This window comes from Macaca fascicularis, chromosome 3, assembly GCF_037993035.2.
Source record: "Macaca fascicularis isolate 582-1 chromosome 3, T2T-MFA8v1.1".
NCBI classification, from domain to species: Eukaryota; Metazoa; Chordata; class Mammalia; order Primates; family Cercopithecidae; genus Macaca; species Macaca fascicularis.
The window spans coordinates 126,018,086-126,044,848 of record NC_088377.1 but is presented as its reverse complement, the minus strand read 5'-3'; the positions used below and the strand labels follow the sequence as shown (position 1 = coordinate 126,044,848).

The 26,763-nt window shown below is 41.1% G+C and overlaps 1 protein-coding gene across 1 annotated transcript; it reads right to left on the bottom strand.

Moving 5' to 3' along the window:
- Positions 1-562: 562 nt before the first annotated feature.
- On the bottom strand, positions 563-26,135 carry PON1 (paraoxonase 1). The gene is made up of 9 exons (XM_005550176.5): positions 26,005-26,135; positions 19,985-20,055; positions 18,428-18,483; positions 17,021-17,189; positions 13,254-13,380; positions 9,525-9,725; positions 7,800-7,881; positions 3,721-3,849; positions 563-968 (listed from the first exon to the last, which is right to left on the bottom strand). Exons 1-9 carry the CDS (start codon positions 26,076-26,078, stop codon positions 810-812), a joined length of 1,068 nt encoding a protein of 355 aa, XP_005550233.1. The 5' UTR covers positions 26,079-26,135; the 3' UTR covers positions 563-809.
- Between the last annotated feature and the right edge of the window lie 628 nt (positions 26,136-26,763).

Below are 26,763 nucleotides of genomic sequence, written 5' to 3'. Positions count from 1 at the left end.
GGGACACTTAGCTTAACCCAAGTCAATTATGGGATTCAATCTGTATCCAATCATCGCAGTGAACAAACTTCCTTTCACCAATTCAAAGACACTCTAAGGTACAATTTGTGCCAAGATCATAGAGACTCCTAATTTTCAGGTGTGACAACACTCCCAAAAATTTTAAGATTTTCCTATGTGTCATTACTACAGGAGAATTGAAAAAGCAAGAGTACAAGGGGAGTTGGAATAATTCAGGTTAATATTTACTGAGAAAGTCATGTATCAAAGGGAAAACAGGAGTAAGTCTGACTGCCATCGTCAGACTTGCTATGTGCGTGGAGTAGAGGGGAACTTCATAATGCACATCTAGTTTTCTGGCCCACGAACTGGAGTCCCTGAGCGAGTACTGGAGTTCTGAAGACACGTGAGCTAGGCCTGCTTCCCTTGTGTCTTCTGAACAAGACATGGCAAGACAGCAATACATACACGTGCTTTCAGGCAACACATGTTTTAGGGTAAGTACTTTTGGGGTCACACACTGTTACTTAATATCTGACAATCGACATAACTGATTTATCCATTTTAGTGAGAAGGATTTTTATTGATAAATGAGGTTTCCAGGTATTCCAAGACTGATTTGATAGTGTATTCTCCAAAAAAAGCCCTACACGTCATATCTCTCCCAGTTAAACAGTGCTTTGATGCTTCATGATGTCCACATTTAGGGTCAGCATTCATTGTTCAGCTAAGATCACTAGGTCCTTGGAATATGGCAAGCAGTTGAAATAATGGCCTCAGTTTCTATGGCGTGGATGCAAGTCGGTCTGTTAGAGCTCACAGTAAAGAGCTTTGTGAAACACTGTGCCAATCAGCAGTTTCCCTTTGTACACAGAGGCAACTGTACTGCCTTGCAACACTGTGCCATTTTCTGCATAAACCTGTGTCACTTTAGGTTCTTCTGTTAGAATGTTCTGGATTTGAAGCACCTGTGAAAGAAATAACATTGAATTAACATTTTTGTCAGGTCACTTAAAACAACCTTATGCGTAGGGTCATCCTCCATAAGAAGCCGTATGATCTTATACAATGAGATAAATCCTATTTTGTTCCAAAATTACACTTAACACACCTGTTTCCTCATTTGGGAACAGGTGGGTACTGATCTCAAGTGATCTTTAGCAGAGGTGGAGAGTATTAAACCTACAGGGGTGAGGCAGGAAATGCAAATGAGCAGCACATCCTGGATGTGGGACATTAGGGAGCAGTGGGGACTTAAGTAAATGTGGAGGGAGGAAGCTGTTAACTCAGTGTGATGGTTAACAATGAGTGTCTACTTGATTGAACTGAAGGATACAAAGTATTGATTCTAGGTGTGTCTGTGAGGGTGTTGCCAAAGGAGATTAACATTTGAATCAGTGGGCTGGGGAAGGCAGACCCACCCTTAATCTGGGCAGCACAATCTAATCAGCTGCCAGCGAATATAAAGCAGGCAGAAAAACATGAAGAGAGACTGGCCTAGCCTCCCAGCCTACATCTTTCTCCCGTGCTGATGCTTCCTGACCTCAAACATCAGACTCCAGGTTCTTCAGTTTTGAGACTCAGACTGGCTCTCCTTGTTCCTCAGGCTTGCGGACAGCCTACTGTGGGACCTTGTGATCAGGTAAGTTAATACTTAATAAACTCCCCTTTACATATATATATATATATATCTATCCTATTAGTTCTATCCGTCTAGGGAACCTTGACTAATACGCTCAACAACAGCCAGATGGTTGCCATGCAGTAATTCAGGTCCGTTTTCATGTATTTTCAGGTAAGTCAGGGAACTGGATGTTTACACTTAATTCCTGGTTTTTAAAATGCAGACAAAGAGAAAAAAAAAAATGTGACCCCCAAAAAACCACATCTCTGTACCATACTCGGGTGTTCTAAAGTTAACCTCCTGTCTCTAAATGTATAAAATTTTGTAAGTTCAGTTTACTTCACTTAATTGAGGAGAAATGTGATTGCATCATTAATAGTATAGTATCATGTTAAGCCAACCATTTGAAATAGCCAATATTTGATCATTCTGGCTGTCACAAATAGCAATCGCATGTGATTCACTACACTGAGGTGGGAGACCTGGGTCGTGTCTTGGATCTTCCACTTACCATTTGTTTCTCATCTGTAGAGTGAAACAGGTGGGACTAGATTATCTCTAAATTCCCCTTCAACTCTAACATTCTATTATTAAGCCTTTATGATAATATATAATGACTTGAAGAAAGGATATGTACATCACAAATGTGGCCAACTGTGAAGGCCAGTGCCTGGATCTAAAAGGGTCTGTGGGAACTTTCAAAATGACCTCTTAAAAACAGCTGGCACCAAGGACAGATGTCTTAGGAAATTGCCATAGCATTAACATGTAGTAGTTACAGGTAAATAGTTGATGGTGCACCTTGGCTTACCTAAGCTTCTTGTTAATAAAACTAAATCACTCTTCTGGGGCAGTGCATTAGATAATGAATTGTTACTACTTTTTACTATTCCTTTGCAGAGCAATCATTAGAAATGAAGTATTTTTTCTAGAAAAACAAACCAAGTCCATGCTATAGCAAATGACCCAAGATAACTAAATGAGCTAACAAGCCAGAACAATTAGAATCTAACATTCTGCTCAGTTCTGAGCACTGAACGCTCCACAGCATACATTTCTTCAATTCTGTTAAACATACCATTCAGCAACCCTAATAGCCAAAAACTAGCAAAAGGCAAAAAGGATTTCCATTAAACATGATCACAATTGTCCTGTAAACCTAGAGATAAAAGATAGGAGAGCCATAATGTAAATGGAAATACGCATTTGGATTTTTTTTTAACCCAAGAGATACGGGCTTTAACACTTTTTTTCCTGTTGGGCAGGTGAAATGGACTCTTAAAACTCAGCTTTAACAATACATACACAGCAGCAGACAAATATGTCAAAATGATGTCATATATATGATGTAAATAATAAGTACCCTTAGTAGATACTGAAAACTCAGTAAATGTGCAAATACCTATATTGAAGTAGGTCCCAAATTCTTATTTGTACCCAAAATAGTTCACTGAATAAAGACCATGGACAAAAACTGGGACCTTTGAGTACTGTAACTAAGGTGGAAGATGAGATCTTCTAAGCCAAAATAATTCCAGCGATTTATCTTGCCACCTGCAGGAAGATCTAGAGAGGCTGGCCAATGTGCTCCAGGACTGGTCCATTGCATGGACCTGTGCATATACTACCACACAGGAAGGGGGAGTTGAATAGGAAGGCAGGTAACAAATGAATGATTAAACCATAGCAATATGGCGTCATTATGTTCTTTGAGGATCCCTTAACCAGAGGCCAAGTTCCTCTCAGGCAACCCTCTCCACCCACCACCGTATACCTGTTCTGGCTTCTGGTATTCATTTCCTCCCTCCCTCGCTAGCCCTGAGGTACTGCATTATCCTCTGTTGATTACCCTACACTGTGTCCACACATTTTTTATATAGTCCTTTGATTAAACTCCCCTCAAATTATCCAATTTAAGTGTGCCATGTGTTTCTTGCCTAGACGCTGACTAAAGCACCTTCAAAAGCCTTTGTTTCTGATCATTTGGATCATCTATCCATGTCCCCCCTTTTATTTGCACATAGAATTATGTTTTCAACTGAAAAAAACAACGGCTGGGAATAAAGTCACTTATCTGGTTCATTTTTAAAACTAACCTCGGATGCAGGAGGATTCTCTGAGTCATAGAAGAAGACTTTCATGCCATTGGGATGGCATCCAACCCAAAGGTCTCCTGTCTCAGGATCCACAGATATGTTATCCACGAGGGTATTAAAGTCGAGGGACTTACAAGATTAAAAACAAGAAAAGAACAAGACATAAAGTAAAACACAATTGTGATGGAGCAAAATATATCAGAGAAAAGTTGCCTCTTGTCCTTGGCCACCACACTGCTGGTTCCAAGGATACAGTTCTGCCCCATTTCAACAGGACTCACAAAATTCCTCTGACATTTCATCTATGCTAGTATTTTGTCAGTTTCCAGCACAGAATGCAGTAGGGTAAAGATACAGAAAACCAAGAAAGACTGTTAAAAGTTAGACAAAATCATTTGTACCAACATCTGTGCATGAACCTAAAACTGAAAAAAAAAAAAGTTTTCAGTTCAGCATAAAACAACTGCTTCTAAAATGGCATGTGCAAATGGTATTTTTATAAGCATTCAGAAAACCACCAGGAAATGTCGATTCATTTCTGAGAAGAACATCAATGAAATGTGGACTCTTTAATGGCTAATCATAGGCTGTGCCGCCAGAGAAGAAATGATCACCCAGAGTCTCGTTTTTGCCTTGAAGTTGAGGGAAAGTTTGTTCTTTCATTTCTTGATGTTATTCGACTCCCTGTTCTTCTGCTGTTTATTCTCTAAATATAAGTTGCAAGCATTTGATGACTGCACAGATTGCTGCTGAGGCTTTGTACAAGGATCATAAATAATACCAATGATTCTTAATTCCACCATTCATCATCTTGTCTGCCTTCTACCAGGGAGAAATCCCATCTATTTGTTTACCTCTTATTCTGAGTTGGAGAAATAATATCTACCATTTACCTCAGAGACCAGCATACCTCAGTGCCCAGAGACCCTGTAAATAACTGCTCATGACTCACTGTAAAGGCCAGGGCATGAACAGACAGCTGCAGAAAACCAGCGCTTTCTTGTGCCTCCTACTCAGAATGAGAGCTGTTCCTCACATGCCCAGGGAGGGATTAGAGGACTCAAGCATCGTGGCAGAGCCTCATTCTCACCACCATGCAGAGCCATCAGTCTTTCTTACCCCAGAGACAGGCAAGACAGGCGGCTCCATGCTTTCTCCATCCCTAAATCCCTGTCCATCCCAGTGTCAGCACACCACTCTGATACCATAATGTCTTTAAATGAGGAAATGTTTGTTGCAGGGCTTTGCTCTTATCTTTGGAAGCGGCATAGCCGATTGGCGAATTCCATGGCAGATGAAACCTACTGAGATGAGAGTGGGAGTGGGAGAAGGACACAGAAACCTGGGATCCCATTCATTCAACATGCAATTACCAAGCTCCTACATGAGCTCTGCGAGGAACGCAGCATCTGGAGAGCACCAGGTACCCAGCAGACACAGCTTATGCCACGGAAGTGCTGACAGTCCAGCAGGGAACCTATTCTGAGTCCAACAGTGAACTCCTTGCCTTGCAAATAAATAATTCCTCTCGATGCTAACTCACGGCAAGACCCCTGCATATCACATCTCACACTCCCACAAAGGCAACTGGAAAATTTCGCATTCCTTGGTCAAGAAAACTTAATAAATTACTCTCTTTGGGAAAAACGGTATTCTCTGTTAACAAATATTCCAGGTTTTTGCGAATTGAGGTTCATCAAAGTGTGACTAATCCATTGACTAAGTCCTGGAATCTTTTTTGGAGAGAGGAGAGAATTATTTCTATCGTGGTAATATATATATAAAATTTGACATTTTAACCACTTAAGTATAAAACTCAGTGGCATTAAGTATATTCACAATATTGTGCAACCATCATCACCATCCCTCTCCAGAAACAGAAATTCTGTACCCATTAAACAATAGCTCCCCGTTCTTCTCTCCCCCAAGTTCCTAGTAATCAGCATTCTATTCTATTTTCTGTCTCCATGAATTTGCCTGTTCTAGGTACTTCCCATTAGTAAATTGTACACTATTTATCCTTTTGTGGCTGGCTTATGTTATTTAGCATTATGTTTTCAAGGCTTATCCAAGTTGTAGCAGGTATCAGAACTTCATTCCGTTTTTTGTTTTTGTTTTTGTTTGAGACAGAATTTTGCTCTTGTTGCCCAGGCTGGAGTGCAATGGTGCAATCTCAGCTCACTGCAACCTCTGCCTCCTGGGTTCAAGTGATTCCCCTGCCTCAGTCTCCCAGGTAGCTGGGATTACAGGCACATGCCATCACTCATGGCTAATTTTTTCTATCTTTAGTAGAGACGGGGTTTCACCATGTTGGCCAGGCTGGTCTTGAACTCTTGACCTCATGATCCACCCACCTCAGCCTTCCTCAGTGCTGGGATTACAGGCATGAGCCACCACAGCTGGCCAAGAACTTCATTCCTTTTTAAGGCTGAATAATATCCGATTGGACATAAACCCATCTACACCTCCTCAAAAATTTAAGATTAGCCTCGGCTAGTTTATCAAATTACTTGGCACTCTCGAGTATTAATTAACTGACATTAATTAATACAATCTTTCAAAAGAAAGAATAATGTGACAATTGATGGATAACCTTTTTGGGGTTTTTATGATGGGAGACAGACATGGTCTATTGCTGAAATTGCCCTTGCCTTCAGTCTCACCCTGGTGGGAGCAGAGCCTTGACATTCTGTGGTGAAGGTATGTTACATTGGGTTCTATTCTCATAAAATTCTTTAACTTTCGCTTTACAGAAATATCTATTGTTAAAACTGCAGCTTGTTTTTTATTCCCTCAGCCAGTGTGAGCGTGTGAAATTCCATTTTACTTGAGCTAATACCAAAGTAGCCCTGCCAGTGATTTTTAATGTCAAACACAATGTTACATTTAATGTTGCTTTAAGGTAATTTTCTCTGAGTGAGGCCCCTCATGACAGTCCCTCGGATGTGCTGACAGGAACAGTCATACAATTGGCGCTGACAGTGCTTCCTGCAGTGGGCGTTTATGGCAAGAAAGCAACATCTTGTTGTTTTGCAGAGGTAGAGGGCTGCTTTCATAGGGCTCTAGTTTGCTCTTGGTCTCTCTTTCCTATCCTTTGTGTTTTCACCCCTTTTGACTCCAACCTTCAAACGACCAGAATTGGTGGGGACAGGAGGTGAACCCCTGAAGCATGCCCAGCCCCACCACAGTAATTTAACAAGTATTTGTTAAATGCCAACTAGGCAGCTCCAACTAGAATTGTACTAGGAGCAAATAGAAAAACAGCCTGTCCTTGTGGAGCTTACACCCCAGTTCGGGAATCAGGTAATAAAGGGGAAGAATAAAATATATAGTATGCTAGCAATACATGCTGAATGGAAAAATAAAGCAGGAAAGGCGAGGGAAAACATGCAGGGAAAGGGAGCAGTTCCAGGTTTCGAAGACCGAGCTGACGTTTTAGTAAAAATGAAAGGAGATGAAGGAGAGGGCTGTGGAGATCTGGAGGAAGGTTTCTCCTAGCAGAGGGAATGGTGCCCCATTCTGAGACAGTGGCAGGAGACGTGGGGCAGGGACACAATGGTTGGAGGTAAAAAGGCAGAGAGGCGAGGAGCAGCCAGGTCACCCGGCAGCCATTGTGAGCGCGTGGACTTCATAAACATTGTGGAGAGCAGCCCAGCATTAAGTACAAGTTGAGACTACTTCTTGGCTGTTCCATCAACGTCGAGGGAAAAAGAGAGAGAGAGAGAGGGGAGGAGAGGGAAGGAAGGTGGAGGAGAGGGAGAATGGGAGAAAGGAAGGAAGAAAGGCTGGAAGGGAGGGGTGGAAGGAGGATCTGGGAACACAATGCCAAGCTCAAAGTTTGCTAGAGCAGAAAGAATGCAAGGTTCCCGGGTGAGAGGTGTGGTTTGCTGTTTGCCACTCTGCAGTTGAGTAAAAACGAACAACAAACACATAACCATGCTAATGACTCTTAATAAAGGAGTGAAAAATTGGTTCTCACCCACACCAATTAAGCAGTCCTTTTCTCTTCACATTTAATTTCACAAATCAATTAGAATCTAATTATCACTCTGCAAACTTACAGTGTTAATACATCTTACCTTCAATGGAGTTAAAGTCCAATTAGCATGCTTTTCATACACATGAATCTTATGAGCCAGCAATTCAGCTACATAGACATACCTTCAAAGAAGAAAGAGCTACGTCAAAGTACTAGAAGTAACACAACTTGAGAGATTAAGATGAAGTTGTAATAACTATTCATAGGGAAGAACTTCGTTTAAGGAATGGAAAATGGAACCCATCTCAAACACACTAAATTCTGAAAGAACTCAGTGAGTTTACAATGCACAGAGGGATTTAATCTCTGCAAAGTTATTTCTAAAGGAGGGGACGTAATTGTCCTTATCAGTATGGAAGGAACTTAACCCTAACACCAACTTTTAGTATCTGGGAGTAAAATGCATTACAGTGTTTCTCTTTTGGTTTGTCAATTTGTGTCAAGCCCCAGGTTCTGCATTTCAGGGGATAGTGAGTTCTCTCCCAGGAAAGTTGCAGGAAAGCCCTTTGACAACAGCTCCTTGTTTTAATCCAGAGAAAAATATGAGAGAAGAAAAGCTGCTTGGCCTGGATTGATCGAGAGAAGTCTTCCTCCTCTTCTGTCCTGAGTCTGGTCCCGACTCTGTGGCTTTAGTCATACCCCACAAAGATCTGGGGTTAGTCTAAGCACTGTGCATCCCCCCAACAAAAAAAGAAATTACTGCTCGATCATCTTCTATTTTCAAAAACTGGTCCATGATATGAATAATTAAAAGCTGTCCCTGTCCCTGTTGCTCACTTGCTCGCTCTTTCTTTCTCTATCTCTCTCTCTCTCTTTCTTTCATTTTTTTAGACAGAGTCTTGCTCTGTCACCCAGGCTGGAGTGCAGTGGCGCAATCTCAGCTCACTGCAACTCACTGCAACCTCCACCTGCCAAGTTCAAGTGGTTCTCCTGCCTCAGCCTCCCTGGTAGCTGGGATGACAGGAGTGTGCCACCATGCCTGGTTAATTTTTGTATTTTTAGTAGAGACGAGGTTTAGTCATGATGGCCAGGCTGGTCTCTGACCTCAGGTTATCAACCCACCTTGGCCTCTCGAAGTGCTGGGATTACAGGCATGAGCCACCACGCCTGGCCCCTGTTGCTCTTTCTAAGCATATGTTACTGACTCTGAAATCCTTGATGATGATGCAAGATGACAAAGGGCATATATATGGATGGATATAGATATTTAATGCATATACCAATGCTACCCAAAATGCAGTCTCCAGACCAATGTTGGTTTGCAAATTGTTTGTTGTAGGGCCCCATGAGATAACATTATAAATCAACTACATCACTAAGCACGCTGCTTAAACTGACGTTTTTCACAGTAATACTTTCGTGATGAAGGAAGTGTTGTCTTGATTTACATTTTGGTACAAATTCCTTATCTTGTCATAAACCTGAACTACTGACATATATATACCTGCATCCTATTCATCTCATTATACACTCGAATCTTTATTCAAAACAAGTCTATTCAGACATACTAAATCTTCATCACAGTTCCCCCTCTTAAAATGTACTTTTTTTCCAAAAAGGAAACAAAACCAATATGCCTTCACAACGAAATTTTTGATTTGATAAATTTTACCCCCTGAAAAATTAAGACATTTTACATTTTTCCTGATTTTATCTCACTAGGGTAACATGTTAAAATGTATCATATTACTTTTAAAAAGAATATATTCCAAGATATCTCCTGAGAATCTGAGTAAATTCACTACATTTCAGAGAGTTCACATACTTGCCATCAGGTGAAATGTTGATTCCATTAGCAAAATCAAATCCTTCTGCCACCACTCGAACTTCGCTTGGACTGTAGTAAACAACATACGACCACGCTAAACCCAAATACATCTCCCAGGACCGTAAGTAGGGGTCAAGAAAATAGTGATCGTTTGTGGCATAAAAGTGCTCAGGTCCCACAGCAACGATATCATTCAAACTGCAAATAAAACATACACACATCATATATAAGGTGAAGGTATTGAACATTACAGGATTATGAATTGACATTCATCGCCATCTATTCCTAAAATCAAGATATGGGATGGAGCCTTCATGCTAGCTATAATGGAACAGAATTAATATGAAATTAGTCCTGCCAATACAATCCTTAAAGACAATCATTGGTCTAAGAAATCTGAGGAAGTGATTATAGCACTGTAACATAAAAATCCTTTTATATGTATCTTAAAATAGTGTTACATCGTGTGTGTGTGTGTGTGTGTGTGTGTGTGTGTGTGTGTGTGTGTGTAAATACACTAAATTCAGTAGAAATTAAATTAGGCCAGAAATCATTGTCAGGGCAAAAATGTGCTCACATATCTGTGCTCACATAGAACTAACTCCCATAAGAAACTGAAAAAATGATGAACCAGCAGCCTGGATACTTGCATTTTAGTTAAAGCTCTGCTACTATTAGCTGTGTGATCTAAGAAAAATCAATCCTTTCACATATCAGGACCTCAGTTTCCTTATCTATGAAAGCAGGATGATAGACTGGTCTATCTTCCAGCCTTAAGATTTCGTGATTCTAAACTGAATGAAATGTCCATGAACAAGAATGCTCAGAAATAGAATGCTATGGCTTTCCCCCCGCCCTTTCTGATTAGGATTCTCTCTCTGTCACTGAAAATGTAAGATATATGAGTCTATTTTTCTGCTTTAATAGGTACAATAGTGAACACATAAGTGAGTCATTCTTTGCTGATTGAGGTGATGGAAGTTCCCGAGGGCATGATCTGGGAGAAAATTATCTCTGCTCTATTGCAGAGGGCGTCGTGGCCAGCGCATCAGCTCTGACGCAGCTCTGAGCTCTCAGGCAAGTTAGACAGGCATGCAGAGCCTAAGTTTTCTCATCTGTAAAGAGAGGTTAAATGATATTCTCAAAGTCATACAGCTCATTAGTAGAAGACTAAGGGTCAGGATCTTAATTTGTGGAGTTGCAGTGGGAATTACAATGAGACAATGCCTGTTGTGTGCTTTGCAGGGAGCATGACATTCAATAAATCCTCAATCAATGGTAGCCACTATTACAACATAAAAAAAAAAGGTCTCGGAATTTAGGATTAGTCTGGACGGGCACCAGACATAAATCTGCAATCTGATTTTACTCTCTGTTTTTTAAAAGTAAATTTCTGAAATTAGTATGCTGGACTATCATTTGTCTGTTTTTCACAGAAAGGAGCAGAATGCAATGGTTTAGAGCAATAACTTTTTATTGCTGAAATGGGGGTGTAGTAAAATAAGTAAATAAATAACAAATTTTTAAAGGGTAATAGAGTAATAGCTTTGAAATCTGATGGACTTCATTTGAATCCTGACACTGCTTGCTATCATAATGTGGGGCCACAGCATTATCACTAAATTTTGAGCCACTATTCTAAACCTCTGTTTTCTCTGTATACCTTGAAAGGCTAGGGTAAGAATAAAATGAAATAATGAATGCAAAGGCCTTCGTACCATGCCTGGCATACAGTAAATGACCAATAATAATGCTTGTGATATATGAATAATAACAGGTTTAAATTATAATAGAATTAGTAATTGGAATATTAATGTTATAAACAACCATAAAATACAAAGAAGAAAATACACACAGCTAATCCTTGGGTTGAGAGAGCAGAACTCTAGTTAATTATGGCACCGTGGTTATTTTCAGTCTCCTTCTATGCTGCCTAAGACCAACATTTTTGCAACTGGCTCAAGAAAAAAATACTCCAACCCGGTAACTTAGACAAATCTGAGATTTCCAAGATTAAATGTTAAAACATATAATTTTTTTCACTATTTTGTAGCGGTTTAAGGCACCAGCTCTGAACTCATGTTACCAGGATTAGAATCACAGCTGCACCATTTACTGATGATGTCATCTAGGGGAACTTAACAATTACTCCAGGCCTCAACTTTTTAAAAATCCAAAATGGATATAATACTAACACCTAATTCAGAAGGTACTTGTAAAACATCAATAAAATAATCTGTTTGAATTAGTCAGTGCAGCACCTGACGTACAGAGAAAGCTCATTTATTAGTGTTATCATTAACCCAGCTTCTCCATTCTACATACTTTTCTCTACTTTAAATCTTGGTGTTCTTCACATTCTCCAAACACTCAGTAACTTTATTCTCTTTCCAAAATATATTTGTTTTTTTTTTTTTTTGAGACGGAGTCTCGCTCTGTCGCCCAGGCTGGAGTGCAGTGGCCGGATCTCAGCTCACTGCAAGCTCCGCCTCCCGGGTTCATGCCATTCTCCTGCCTCAGTCTCCCGAGTAGCTGGGACTACAGGCGCCCGCCACCTCGCCCGGCTAGTTTTTTGTATTTTTTAGTAGAGATGGGGTTTCACCGTGTTAGCCAGGATGGTCTCAATCTCCTGACCTCGTTATCCGCCCGTCTGGGCCTCCCAAAGTGCTGGGATTACAGGCTTGAGCCACCGCGCCCGGCCTCCAAAATATATTTGTTAAATGAATGTATGAATGAACTCTTCTACCAAAAGCTGTTCTCCGGACTTTTACTCATCCCACTGGAGCAGAAGATGACCTGAACGGGGGTTCCTACTTAGTCACTAGTGAATTGATTGGCCCTCATCCAGTAACTCAATTTCTCTCCAATCTCATTTTCCTCATCCTCAAACCACCTGATAAGAAAGAAGAGGAAGGGGTCCTGGTATCACAGAGTGCACACCACATACCAGGCCCTTAGCTAGGTACCTGCAAAGAGTACACATCTAGATTTACAGATATGGAGGTGGTCAAATTTTTGTATAACATAAATTATACAAAAATAGGTTGGGATTCTAGACAATCGTAATGAGTTGGAGGTAAATGTTTTAGAAGATAGTGTCAGGTTGTTCTCCTAAATCCATCACTGGCCTTACAAGTCAGATCTTCATAGGGCATGTGAGGAAGCTGACTGAGATTGGGGATCCTTGAGTGTTTTATTTCACCATATGTTATGTGAAGGCGCCTAGGGTGGAATTGAGTGTTACCACAGATCTGCTATTGCATACATTTCGTGCAATCAAACAGCAGTGGAGGCAGTATAAGGAGGTCTTACATGCACTTGATTTAGGGTCTCCTCTTGGGTCTGTGTTTCTAATTCATGGAAACTTCCCAGAGTCTACTTTTTAATATAAATAAATAAGCTCATGACGTCAAATTTATCTATGAAGCCTATTTGGGTTTGAAATACTAAGTCTGGTTCTGAAGAAGAGCAGGATTTTTTCCTGGTAATAACTTGAATGGAGATCGTGAGGCCAGGAGCCAGCCTGGGAAAGAGAGGAAAAGAATGGGCCATCTCTGAGGGGCTTGAGTCCTCAAAAGGTTCTTCAGAAGAGCATGTGGAGGAGTTTGTGATCATTAGAAATGAGAGTTGAACAGCCATACCTACTCTGACCAAAAGGAAAAACCAAAAGTGGATTAACTATCCACTACAGCTAAAGGAAAATAGAAATGTGCTGTATCTCAGTACTTAGGCAGAAGTTTATGTCTGATGGTTTTTAGATGCAAAAGCGACTTTTCTTCTTCTTGAAATTTAAACAACTCCACCGTGGACTTGGCATCTGGATGGTTCACCACCAGGAGGTACACGGCATTATCTGAGAGGAGATTAAAAACAAAAATGAAACATTAACTAAGCTCTCACTGTCAGCCCTCTCTCCAAAAACCAATTTCAACCCACCTCCAGCTAGTAGTTAGGATGTCAGGCAGATGGAATATTTTCATCTCTTTGTAGAGAGAAGCATTTGTGATTGTTCCTGTTCCAGAGAAAAGTGGCTCAAGGAAGAACCAGTGACAGTCTCTGAAAACTCAAAACTCCACAGGAGAAAAAAAAATTCTCAAATTAAGAACGAGTATCACTGACACTAAAACTCCAAAGAACTCTTGAAGTTTTCCAGTTCAAATGGTCTCCACAAGATGCACAGTTGTGATGAAAGGTATAAAAACTATGGGAACTCCCAATATGAGAAGGTGTGCTCAAGTGTAATTTACACAGTGTAAGGTGATAAATTTCACAGAACATCTGAGAAATAGTAGCAAACAGAAGCAGCTTCCTTGGGTCAGTGGGAGTTTAAGAATACAAAGGCGACCCATCTAAGCGGTCAAGAATGTGTGATCAGAGTTGGCAAGTAAAAGTTAGATTGTGGCCTTTGCCTTAAGAAAGAGTAAGTCTTTTGAAACCTCTGACATGATCAAATTGGTGGGTTTTGTTTTGTTTTGTTTTTGTTTTTGTTTTTGAGACGGAGTTTCACTCTTGTTGCCCAGGCTGGAGTGCAATGGCACTATCTCGGCTCACTGCAACATCCACCTCCCAGGTTCAAATGATTCTCCTGCCTCAGCCTCCTGAGTAGCTGGGATTACAGGCGCCCACCACCATGCCCGGCTAATTTTTGTGTTTTTAGTAGAGACGGGGTTTCGCCATGTCAAGATGCAAAATTTGGCAGGTTGAATTGAGAAGATTTGAACAGAGAAAGCTGCTAAGATGATTTTCATTACCCCTTTCAGCAAACAAGTGTTTAATTTATTTTAGTTGGTGTTAAATGCTACAAGGGAAAAATACAACAGGATAAAAGAATAGAGAGTAATGAAGTATTATCCTCATGGGAGTCAGGCATGTTCTCTCTGATGAGGGGATGTTAGACCAAAAACCTAAGTGAAATAAGAGAACGAATATGTGGATATCTAGGGAAATAGCATTCCAGGCTGAGGAGAGAAAATGTGCAAATGCCCCGGGGCAGAAGTTCCTGGACATATTCACTTAATAGTGAGGTTGTGGTGGGAGCAGAGTGAAGGCAAGAGAGAGTGGGAGAGTGAGAGGGCTGAAACCACAGGGAGCCAGAATTGGTCCTGTTAGGGCTTAAGGTGAAGATCCAGGCTTTGCTCACTGGCCGATTTGAACCAAGGAGTAACATGAGCTGAGGCTACAGCAGTAATCCAGCAATGTGGAGAGAAGGGACTGGACCAAGATGATGCCACTGGCAATAAAAGACAGGAAAGGTCATGAGAGGTATTTGAAGGGAAGAATCCAAAGGCCCTGAATATAGCTGAGGAAGGAGGGTATGGAAATCAAATTCAAGTGAGGATTAAAACCTGGATTCACATTTTGTGCAGTGGATTCTACTTCTAGAAATTCATCCTAAGGATATAGTCGCAGGAAATACATGTGCGAGAAAGTTTATTTTGGCATTGTTTGCAATGAGCATAAAGGTGGGAACAACCTAAATATCCGTTGGCAGATGAGCTATATTACAGTGCTCCCACACAACCGAATCCCAAACCACCTTGGCAAAGCAGCTGCAAATGTGCTGTATGTAAAGGAGTCCATGATGTAGTGTTTAATGCAAAAGCAATTTATAGAAGAGGTTGTGTAATACTACCTCATTTTTATTTTAAAAAGTATCCACACATCAAACACTATATTTCTTTGCACTTAAAAATATTTTTAAAATAAAATGTAATGGCGATGAATGGGTGGATGAGTGGAGAGTCCACTGAAAGGGATATATATATGTGTGTGTGTGTGTGTGTGTGTGTGTGTGTGTGTGTGTGTGTGTGTGTGTTTGTGTGTGTGTGTGTGCGCGTTACATGGGGAAGAGAAGGAAAGATAAAAGGATGGAAAATCATTTTCAACATTTTGAGTTTAAAGTGTCTATAGGAAAGGAACCCAAATAGAAGTGTCTAGTAAGCACCTGCGGCATTAAAAGTGAAGGACTAGTGAAAAGAATAATAATAATACCCCTATTTGGGGATGTCCTCCTAGAAAGCAGGCAGTGTGACACTGGTTTGAAAGTTCTGAAATAGAGAAAATAAAGAGGAAGTAAAAGATCAGACCTCTGGGGTAGTGCTCAGGGAAGTGGCAATGAGTGACAAAACAATGAATTGGGGAGAAACCTGCAGTAGGATGAGAACTGGAGCAGCTAGGGGCACTGCAGCATCAAGGAAGAGCAAGTTTGTGAAGGAGAAAATGGTCAACAGCATAAAAGGAGGTGAAGGAGGCTGGGCACAGTGGCTCACGCCTGTAATCCCAGCACTTTGGGAGGCCAAGGTGGGTGGATTGCCTGAGTTCAGGAGTTCCGGACCAGCCTGGGCAACACAGTGAAAACCCGTCTCTACTAAAATATGAAAAATTAGTCAGGCATGGCAGTATGCACCTGTGGTCCCAGCTACTCAGGAGGCTGAGGCAGGAGAATTGCTTGAACCCGGGAGGTGGAGGTTGCAGTGAGCCAAGATTGCGCCACTGCACTCCAGCCTGGGAGAGAGCGAGACTCATCTCAAAAACAAAACAAACAAAAAACAAAAGGAGGTTATGGAAGGAAGGAAGGAAGGGAAGAGGGAAGGAAGGAGAGGGACGAAGGGAAGAGAGGAGATTTGTAAATAGGAACATCACTGATGATTCTCAAGGCAGCAATTTTAGCCACCCACAGTGGGGAAAGTCCAGAAGAGGAACTGAATGAGGGATCGTCTGATGATGACATGGAGGTAATGGGTATAAATGTGGTTCTTAACCCTAGCCTGACATTTTTATGAACTGAACAACTTTTAACAAGTACTGTGATCCAGGCCTCCCTCAGACTAATGGAATCAGAATCTATCGAGCTGGGGGCTGGGCATCGAGTCTTTTAAAACTCTTCAGGTGCTACCATGTGCAACTGGGGCTGAAAATTAATATAGAGACAAGGAAGTAGCAGCAAATGGAAAGGGAGAAATGGGGTAAAGACATAAAGGATGACATCAACAAGTTGTGTTGAAAGGGACCAACATGCAGAAGAGCATTTTGAACACAGAACAGAGGAACCAGCAGACAGGAGGCACTAAAGGTGATGGGGCCGGCAGAAAACTGACCATGGTGACTTTCTGTCACTGGACCTATAGGTTGCAGATGCCTTGGGTTAGAAAAATCTGTTCCTGTAAATGCCTGAGTCTTGAAAATTGTTAACAATGGAAAAGCTATAATGATCAGGGCTGGATATTATTATTATGGTAATTATAGGGATAATGTGAATGTTGGTATTTGACAAAATCAGGTGCTTTACAAATCTTAAATATTTTAGCATTCTCAAGTATTCTAATGGTTTTACTATAAGGGTCAATTAACATAGGGGGTAAGTTTAAAACCCAGAGTAAGAACATTATTCATGATTATGCTGCATCTGGATGAGAAAAAATAATTCATTTATTGGCATGTTTTTCTGTTTTTTAAATTTGGTTTTGATTTTAATAAACAGTAAATCTTGTTACCTTCATCTGTGAATGTGCTAATCCCATGAGGGTTAAATGAAGATAAATCAAATTTACTTCCAGTGATCCCCAGTTCCAACACTGTTGGATCTTCTTCATTCAGGTCCATCAGAAGTATTTTTCCAGGATTGTTGGGGTTGAAACTCTTTATTCCAGGATATTGTAATCCCTTATAAACCATGGAGGAGAAAAATCAAGCACAATACCAGTACTTTAAATGCTAATAGAGACGCTGCATGGGCCATGGGTTTGTGTTGACTGCTCCAAACCACAGAGCTAGCCAGATGGCCACATAGGAAGCCTCTTAAGTTAGTTTGCATGATGGGTCCCCAGGAGAAGTCTTCTGGAAGCCACATGCTCCACTAGGCCACCCCACACAAACCCTTTCATCCCCTGCAGCAAAATCATATGTGCACCACACTACAGCTTCCAGCCCATGAGAAAGATCAAAAATGGAAGAGCAGACCCAAGAGGCAATTAATAATAGTCTTCAATGATAGAAGCAAGGAATACAGATACAATATTGGTTATGGCTTTTACACTGTTCCCTCGTAGGTCCTTGGAAGCATCTCAAAGACAGAGGTTTAGTGGGTCGGAGGAACTACTCCTTTCTTAGCCTTCAATCAAAACAACAAAGCTGTTGTTTTATATATTGGGTTCCCATATAAGATTTTGCTTAAAATATGCCTTATGTTGCTCAAGAAATGTTTGCAAGACATTGCTTTGCAGGATGACTAATCTACTATCTTTGTAAGAGAAAACTGGACTAAATAAATTACAAGAGGTAGCAAAGGTTTTTAAATGACTGGATGATTGTCTATTGTTTCCTGTCCACTCTGTTATGTTATGATCCCCAGGCCAGATGGTGGACTTCTTTTGTTTTGCACTGTATCAGCTACCATAGCGATCTATATGCAGGAGAGTTTCAACAAATATGGTGGATTCTCTCTTCAAAGCTTGGGAATTGGGACCTATCAACAATGTTAAATTAGAGGGCTTATTCTGAAATATGTTTAAAAATGTGAAAGTTGAAATGACATGTGAAGTAGTATACATTAAATGTATATTTAATTTAGCAAATATTTGAATATGGCAATTTTAAGTGCTTCAGGGAATAGACAATTGAGGGGAAAACATTCTTGAATACACTGAACTCACAAACAAATTGCTGCTATAGAAGCTAAGGTAATATGGTTTAATGTAGACCGAAGAACACAAATATGCATGGAACACGCATGATCATAATTATAGCAGAGGTGTAAATGCATACACAATTTGTCTTTTAAACCACGGCTGTTCATTTTATTTGAAAGTGGGCATTGGTATACAGAAAGCCTAAGTGAAAGACTTAAACTGCCAGTCCTAGAAAACGTTCTAGAACACAGAAAAGTGGAAGAAAACACTCACAGAGCTAATGAAAGCCAGTCCATTAGGCAGTATCTCCAAGTCTTCAGAGCCAGTTTCTGCCAGAAAAGAGAATAGAAAGTACAGGTTGTTTCATATTACTGCAGGAAGTGGATCCATTTCTGAACACCTCACTTGAAACTGGGGCTATATGTTACTCTTCTTTAACAGGTTCAGAATAATTCATCTTTCATTTATTCAAATTGATGAATGTGATTATATGGAAATTAAAAATACATTAATATCATTAACAAGTTTAATTAAAATTTACACTTAGTATATTTGTTTTAAACTGATGGACTAGAGCTTTTTCCTCAAAGACTGAAACCTCTTAAAGTTCATGGAAATTCACAAAATATACAAAAGCCATGATTATTTGAAAAGAACTTGCTGTTTTCCAAAGATACAGGGTAAACTACAAATATGTGTTGATACTTAATAGTTCCAAAAAAATTAAACCCTTGGAAAGCCATATTGAAAATATAAGCAAATTCCAAATAGTTGAGTTAAAATGGGGATACATTTTAGGTGATCCAGAATATGAATTTTTACTACTAATTACAAACATCAGTTAAATATTACTGTATTCAAGTTAGTTATACTTTAAGTACATGTAAATTTTTAACATTTCAATTTATCTAGAGAAAAATGAACTATTTGATAGGTATTTATACACTTAGTGAAAAGTATGCTTTTCAAAAACCCAGTGATATTTGATATCAATATCGTATTTTTCTAGAAAACAATTGCACCATAAGATATCTAGTGAAATTTAATGATACTAAGTCATCTGGTCTAGCCTCCTGAGCCTTAATCAACTGAGATGAATAATTCTAAAAGAACAACAACAACAACAACAAAAATACCCAAAACACACAAAAGCATGATCTCAAAAAAATTGTCCTCAAATAACAAAGCTTGTTGGTTGGAACCAGCTGGAGAGTTGAGCCCGGGGACTCTCCTTGTTGGTTGCCTCCCAGCTGCTATTCCCCTACCCTTTTATCTTTGCTGACAGGGCCTGCCTCCCACATTGGAGGTTCAATAATTACTTTCCCAGCATCCTTTGCAACTAGGGCACCAGCCTGTCCTCCAGCTCTGACAAATAAGATCTAAGGAGAAATCTGCTGGGAGCTTCTGGAAAAAATTTTCCTCTCCAATATCAAAAGAGATACACAGAAGGAGAAGCCTTCTGGTAATTGCAAAGTCCTGTCAGAGCTTTTCTAAAAAAAATTACCTTTATTCACTGCTTTATCTGGCTCTCCTGCCCCTCTTCTGCCGTCTCCTCAAGTTAGATTACCATGGAATCAAACTTTATTCTACTTTTCTTTTTTTTTTTTTTTTGCTCTATTGATCAAAAACAAACAACCAAAACTGCCAACACCTTGGTAATATGTTAGTAAAGTCAAAAGTCAAAAAACATGGTATTTATCATTAACTACCACTGACTCTCCTGATTCAAAATTTTATTTTTCGACAAAATTAAACAGGCACATTAATCACACAAAAAGCAAAAAAATACCGGAAGTTCAAATGAGACCCTTCTTCCTCTCACATACATACCGATTCCTTTAACTAAATTACAGTTAGGCAGTTCTATGGGTTGTACCTCTCGGAGAGCATTAAGTCGTGTTCTGTGGGGGAGAAAGAAAGAAAACACACACAAAACTATTCAGAAATTATAATTAAGTTGCAAAGGTAGGCAACCCACAAAGTTCTCCTTCACTGTACTTTGTCTGAGTTTCAACTCCAGAGTTTTTCCTGCAATTTTTCCAGGCAAGGCCAGGGCAAGACAAGTGGGGAACTCTGGGTACAATATTTAGTGTTTATTTAGCAGAGGTGGATAGGTACACACAAGAGATACACAGTACCCTCTCCAGGGCTCTGTGTACTTAGGCAGGCACAGGAGCAATTTCATCAATGTGTAAGGACTCCTAGGTGGAAAGTCCGGGTAAATGGCAACATGGATCCAGTTTATTCCATTGACGTTTTAGAGATGCTGACAGATGGGCAGCCTCCTACTCATCTGCTCAGTCTAATTCCACAGACTGGACTGGGCATCTGCTTTGTGACGTAGTGCTTGAAAAATACAGGTATGTTGAAAGGATTTGTAACTTCAAAAAATCACGCACAAGGCCTGCATGTAAAAAGGCATTTCACACATACAGGTGCACTCACACACGCACACACACATACACAGGAGCAACTTATCAGATATGAGTGCATAAACACCATGGAGAACGTCTGAGTAAAGGACAAAGGAAAAATGAACAGATGTGAGAGGGAAGTACCAGCCAACTGCCTGAGCAGAGTGAAGCTACTGATGCGGCATTTGAAAGAAACAGACGACGTTAGCACAACCAAGAGATTTAAACAATAAACTTTTTTTTTTTTTTTTTTTGAGAACTAGTGATACAGTATTGTCAAGGCAGGTAGTGACAATTATTCAAATATCCCTAGAAATCTTATCTGGCTTCAGGTAGGCTAAGAAGTTTACTTGTCCTCCTGATGACTTGAACTCACAGGAGGAGGATGGGCTACAGGGGGAACAGACACGCTAGATAAAATTCTTACTGACATGATACAAAATGATAGGAATTTGGGGGCGACTGATCTTTCATTTATTCATTCAGGAAAAAACGAGTATATTCCTACCACCAGGTCACTGGCTATCATTTTCACTCTCTAAGAAAATCTGACTTAAGAGGTAAGGGGTGCCTCTTAGTAATCTGCTTTGTAAAAGTGCCACAGTTTGTCCCAACGTACAACCAGAGTAAAGAACCACCAGTCTAGGTACTAGAAATACAGAGATGAATGAATAGATGATGAAGGCTTGGACTGTGAGGAGATTGTGGTTTCCTAATTGATGGATATGAACTTAGAAAGCAGACGTCAACAGAAAGTTGGAATCTGTCCATAACCTAAGAAATGGAAAGGTATTTCAAAAATGGAAACCTGACATTATAATTGCAAAAATTCACAATAACGAAATAAAAGGGGAAGTGATAGAGCAATGGCTTACAAACTTTTCAGACGGAGACTCACATTAGGAAAAGTATTTTATATGGTGCGAACACCCAGCACATGCACACACACACACATGCACACACACATCTGAATCAAGCTTCACAAACAATACTCGCCCTAATCTGTGTGATACATTCCTAACTTTTCTGTTCAATTCTGTTTTATTTTAAAATGTTAGTAATCATTTACTAAATTGACTTTGTTACCCACCATTTGAAAAAATTCTGGTCTAGGGAAAGTGTAGTGAATATTTGTAGCATGCCCTCAAGGAACCGAAGGGCAGGTACAAGATGTTAAGGGTGATGGTCATAACCAAGGACAACACAAAGACTGGCATGGAAGGAGAGATTCAAGGACATAAAATCACTGAATGGGCAAAGACTTGTGAAAAACACCAAGGATAGTCAAATTCACTTTTCTTAGACTCAAAGCCACATGGGAAGAATACTCACACTGCCTGACTCACAAGGGTCACTAAACATATGGGTTCACAAAAGATAGAGAAAGGTAGAACTGCTCAGCTCCTATTCTAATTCAGGCTAGAAGATGATCTCTAGCCTGGAAAAGGTAGAATAATCCTAGTTAAAGAGAGCCCAGGGTGGGCAAGGAGGCATTAAGTCAGCACCTGTTGATTTGGGTTCCAATTTGTGGCCCAAAAATGTCATATCTCTACAGGATAATCATTACTACTACAGTTCAGGTACCATATATGCCCTCGTTTAATCCTCAAACATCTCCATGAGGTGTTATTTTTCCCTAAGTCACAGATGACCAAGATTAAGTGGCTTTCTAAGGCCACAGAGTTATGAAGTGGCTGAGCAGAGATTGGAATTCAAGTGTGAATGCAAAGCTCCTAACCAGGCAAAATCTACAGAGAACACTGCTTAAAAGCTGGATGAGGCACCTGAAAACTGACTCACCTGTGTTATTATCATCCAACTCATATTTTTTCTACCTCATTTTCAATTTATTAGGAAATATCTTGTCAAAGGCTTAAGTCCAAACGTTCTGGGCCTAAGAGATAAGGGTCATTGTCTGAGATATGTCCCTGATTCACTAGACTCTGAACTCTGTGCAGAAACCATACAGCCTTTGCTGTGAACTTGTCTGAGTCTGCTTTGTGCTGCTCTAAAGGAACACCTGAGGCTGAGCAACTGATAAAGAAAAAAGGTTTATTTGGCTTATGATTCTGGATGGTTAGAAAGTTCAAGATTGGGTATCTGCATCTGGTGAGGGGCTCTGGCTGCTTCCACTCATGGCAGAAGGTGAAGAGGAGCCAGTACTTACAGAGGTCACGGGATGAGAGAGGATGTAAGAGAGGGGAGAGGTAGCAGGCTCTTTCCAATCAATCACCTCTCTCAAAATGAATAGAGTGAGAACTCACTCACTCGAAAGGAAGGCCTTTATCTATTCATGAGGGATCCATCTTCATGACCCAAACACCTCCCACTGGGCCCCACCTCCAACATTAGAGATCAAATATGAGGTTTGGAGAGGACAAACATCCACACCAAAGCAGAAGTGTTCAGTGAAAACACATGCTGGCTGCTCACAGAAGAAAGCAGAGATCTTTGCCTAGGCATTAAGAAATCCATATCCATTCTCAAACTCTTCTTGGGGCCAAATTCACTCTCATCAGTCTATTTTCTGCTCCTACATGTGCCTCATTCATTCAAATTCCTTTTCATAGCCTACTATGTGCCAAGCCCCAATAAGGGCTCTCACACATACTTCCTCATTTAATCTTTTTAGCCACCTTTGAGAAAAAGATGAGTGTTTACTCTGTTTTGTAGGTAAGGAAATGGAGGCACTGAGAGACTCAGTACTTTGCACGTGGTTTCTTATTTAAGAGGGTGGAGTTGGGATTTGAAAGTAGGTGTCATGATACTAAGCACTCTTCCCTGTATCTCTTTCATACCTCTTTATTTGCTCACACTTTTCCCTTCACCTAGAATGCTCTTCAGCCCCTTACCCCCTGGGAAGACCCCTACTCATGATGCTTTGTAGCTTCTCCAGTCTTCTGTATTGGGTAATAACTCCTTAGTTTACCCTCAGGAACCTTCACAACTGTCAACTTTCTTACCATAGTTGTCAGTTTCACAGTTGTCAGTTTTTGTTCTTTTGCTCCTAGTAGACTTTAAAATTGGTGAGTGAAGACTGCATCCTATTCATTCCTATAACCTCCAGCAGAAACACAATGTTTGCAAAGAGAAGGTACTCTGCAAATGTCCACTGAAGTGTTTTGTGGAGATACAAGGCAAGTACTTCAGACTGAGAAGATGGCGTTGGTTGCGCTCCTAGGGGAGGCTGGAGGGTTGGAGGATTATTTGTCCTTATCTCAGAGTTTCAATGAGGTATAATTATAATACATATTCAAGTATCACTCATTAGGTTTCATAGGTGCATTTTTGAGATCACATATGACAGCTATAAAAGCTAACATTTACAGGACACCTGCTATATGCCTGATTTATATATGTATGCGTATATATATTTTATGTTTTTATATAAATATAGTGTATATATATATACACACACATACATCTGTGCTGTAATATGTATCATTATCCCCTAGTTTTCAGGTGGAGAAACAGGCTGGAACTTTTCTGGAATAAAGTAGTAAAATAACTTGAAAGTTGCAGAAATTAGATCTAACCCAGGTCATCAGGAATCCACCACTACTCTCTTCCCACAACTGTGTGTTACCTACAGTAAGCATGGAATGGCAGAAATGCATTGAGAGGCCCAACGTTAGCTTTGTGGTTTCCTTCTGAGAAGGGAAACTCAGTGGACTCACGTATTGCAATTAGCAATGTAGGGACAAGGAAGCTGCCATACAGATGCAGCGCTGCAACATTCCATAGCCCAAGCTGGGGTGGGAGAGGGGAGCTGTTTCTACCATCATCCAAGGCATTCCTTGGACTTGTGCGGCACATACAGCGACTACAAAGGTGGGAGACTCGTGGTCTAGCGGAACTCTCCCAGTTCCTTTCTCTGTGCTGCTCCCACCTGGGAAACTCAGAAATCTCTTGGGGCACCGCTTGTGTGCTTCCATAAGTTCCCTCCAGCCCAGACACATATAGCTTCCTGTGAGCCCCACACACATACACTCCAAGTCTGAAGAAAAAAGGATGCATCCACCCTGGGGATTTGGCTTGCTCCTGATGCAGGCTTCAGGATATCATCTCTTGCCTTCTCTCCCTGGGGCAGATTCATGGTCTCTAATCTCCCAGGAATTTTGTTCAATGACGCTGGTTCTGATTCAATAGTGTGGGGTAGGGCTTGAGATTCTGCATGTGCAGGGAGCCCCTAGGTGATGCTCAGGCATCTGGTCCCCAGACCCAGTTGAGTAGCTAGGTTTTAGGGGTTTCCAACAGTGGGTACAATTTCCCTTCCTTCCTCTGTCTGGGCCACTCCAGGAGGCTCAGCAACCCATCCTTTATATATTTTTATCTATACCTATAATCTCCTATAATAAACCTATAATACAAACTCACAAACTAATTTTTACATGATTTAAAAGCCAAGATTACCAACTGCTTCTTTTTTTTCTAGCACTCTGTAACTTAAAAAAAATTAGAAAAACCTCCACAATAATTAGTAAAAACCCATTCTGAATATAAGCTTCTAATTAGTCCATAAGCACATATAATTTTTTTATATTTAATGTTGATTGGGTTTTACTTTAGAGTAAATAAGGCTTTGTTGACTAAGCCTTAGAGACTAGGATGATCTCTAGACTATGAACTCCTGTTACAAGTTATGAAACTTTTGATACATTCTTAAAATATCCCCACCCTCCTTGTGTAACACTTAACCGTTTATTAAATACTTTAAAGGGAAGCAGGGAACTAACATTTATTGAATAGCTACTCTGTCCCAGGCAGGTGTGTATTACCGTTTCCAGTTTACTGAAGCAGCGAAGGTTAGAGATGTAAAGTGATTTGCCCAAAATCCCATACTCACGGAGCAGAGCTAAACCCCAGGACATCAGATGCTGGCTCCAGGGCTACCTCTTCCCGGCCTGCCCCCACTGAAGCAAGTCATCACGGCACACGTTAGCTCCCACCTGCTCGGGTCCACACGCAGTTTTGCTGTGGCCCTCAGTAGCCTCAATTTGAGAATCTTCAAGCCTGGAAGGTTTGCCATGGCCAGGCAGTCAAGGCGCAGAAGGGACGGGGACTCCTTTCTCTAATTCACAAAATATCAGGAGAACCCCCAGCCTGGTTAGTTAGTTTCCTTCCGGGTTGGGAAGTGAATCTGTAGCCAGGGCACACAAATCTTCATGAAAAATTAATTCATGTATGCTGACAACCTGGGCATTCACAGCCCTGGCAATTGCCTCCTTATCCCATGTCTCAGGCCATGAGCAAGAGTTTGTTTTCAAGGGGCACATGACAGCCGGACAAACATTTAGGAAACCCCTGCAGAGTGTACATCTTGCACCTGCCTGTAAATGTTCTGTTAACAGCCTGGACCCTACTTTCTGGGGGCTCATGGAGCTGGCAGGGGGTGAGGAGGACGAAGGCTGCAGCCCTCACCACAACCCAACTTACTGGTAAGAAAACTGGTGGTTCTTGAAGAGTGCCAGTCCCATCCCCAAGAGGGTGAGCACAATCAGCTTCGCCATGGTCGGGGACAGACAGACGGATCGATGGGCGCAGACACCGACGGGCTAGAAGGCTATGCCTGCCTGCAGCCGCAGCCTAGCTGGGGCAGCGCCGATTGGCCCGCTCCGCCCCTCCCCGCCGGGTCCGCAGCTCGCTGGGCGGACCAGGTACACAGAAGGCCCCACGCCGGAGCTGAGCGCTTTCAGCCAAGCGCCTTTTTGCTTCTTGCCACTGCAAAGAGAGAAGACCGAGAATAGGTGCCTAGTCCGGTCGGGGAGGGGAGATCAAACAAGCTGAAGCAAACAGAGGTGGGAAAGGACAGTCAAGCTTTGGTGAGCACTCACTTTGTGCCAGCCAGGTCCTTGCGGCTCAGAGGGATTCAGGCGCTTGATCATGGTGACAGCCAAAAAGGTGCGGAAGGGAGGGCTGTAGTAGGAACCCCTAAGATCTAACTGTTCTCACCAGGCTACTACTCTGTGTCACCTTCCAACATCTGGATTTCAAGCATCTTTCTCTCAACATCACTCTGACTTTATAGTTCTCTCAAGTACATCCCCCACACAGCTCATTCATTTCCTCACGCAGCTGACATTTATTGAGTACCTGCTATGTGCCAGGTGTTGTTCTAGATGCTACATAACAGGACAAAAAGTCTTCCCCAAGCTTACGTTCATTCCAATGGGGGGAGTCAATTGAGAAATCAGC

Bases quoted from the DNA above. Each gene is read 5' to 3' on its own strand.
- PON1 (XM_005550176.5), bottom strand. From the start codon at position 26,078: ATGGCGAAGCTGATTGTGCTCACCCTCTTGGGGATGGGACTGGCACTC. The intron at 13,381-17,020 runs GTAACAAGATTT...ATCTCCTCTCAG, and splicing joins TAGCACATTCACAGATGAAG to ATAATGCCGTGTACCTCCTG. The intron at 3,850-7,799 runs GTAAGATGTATT...TAATCTTGTAAG, and splicing joins GGACTTTAACTCCATTGAAG to TCCCTCGACTTTAATACCCT.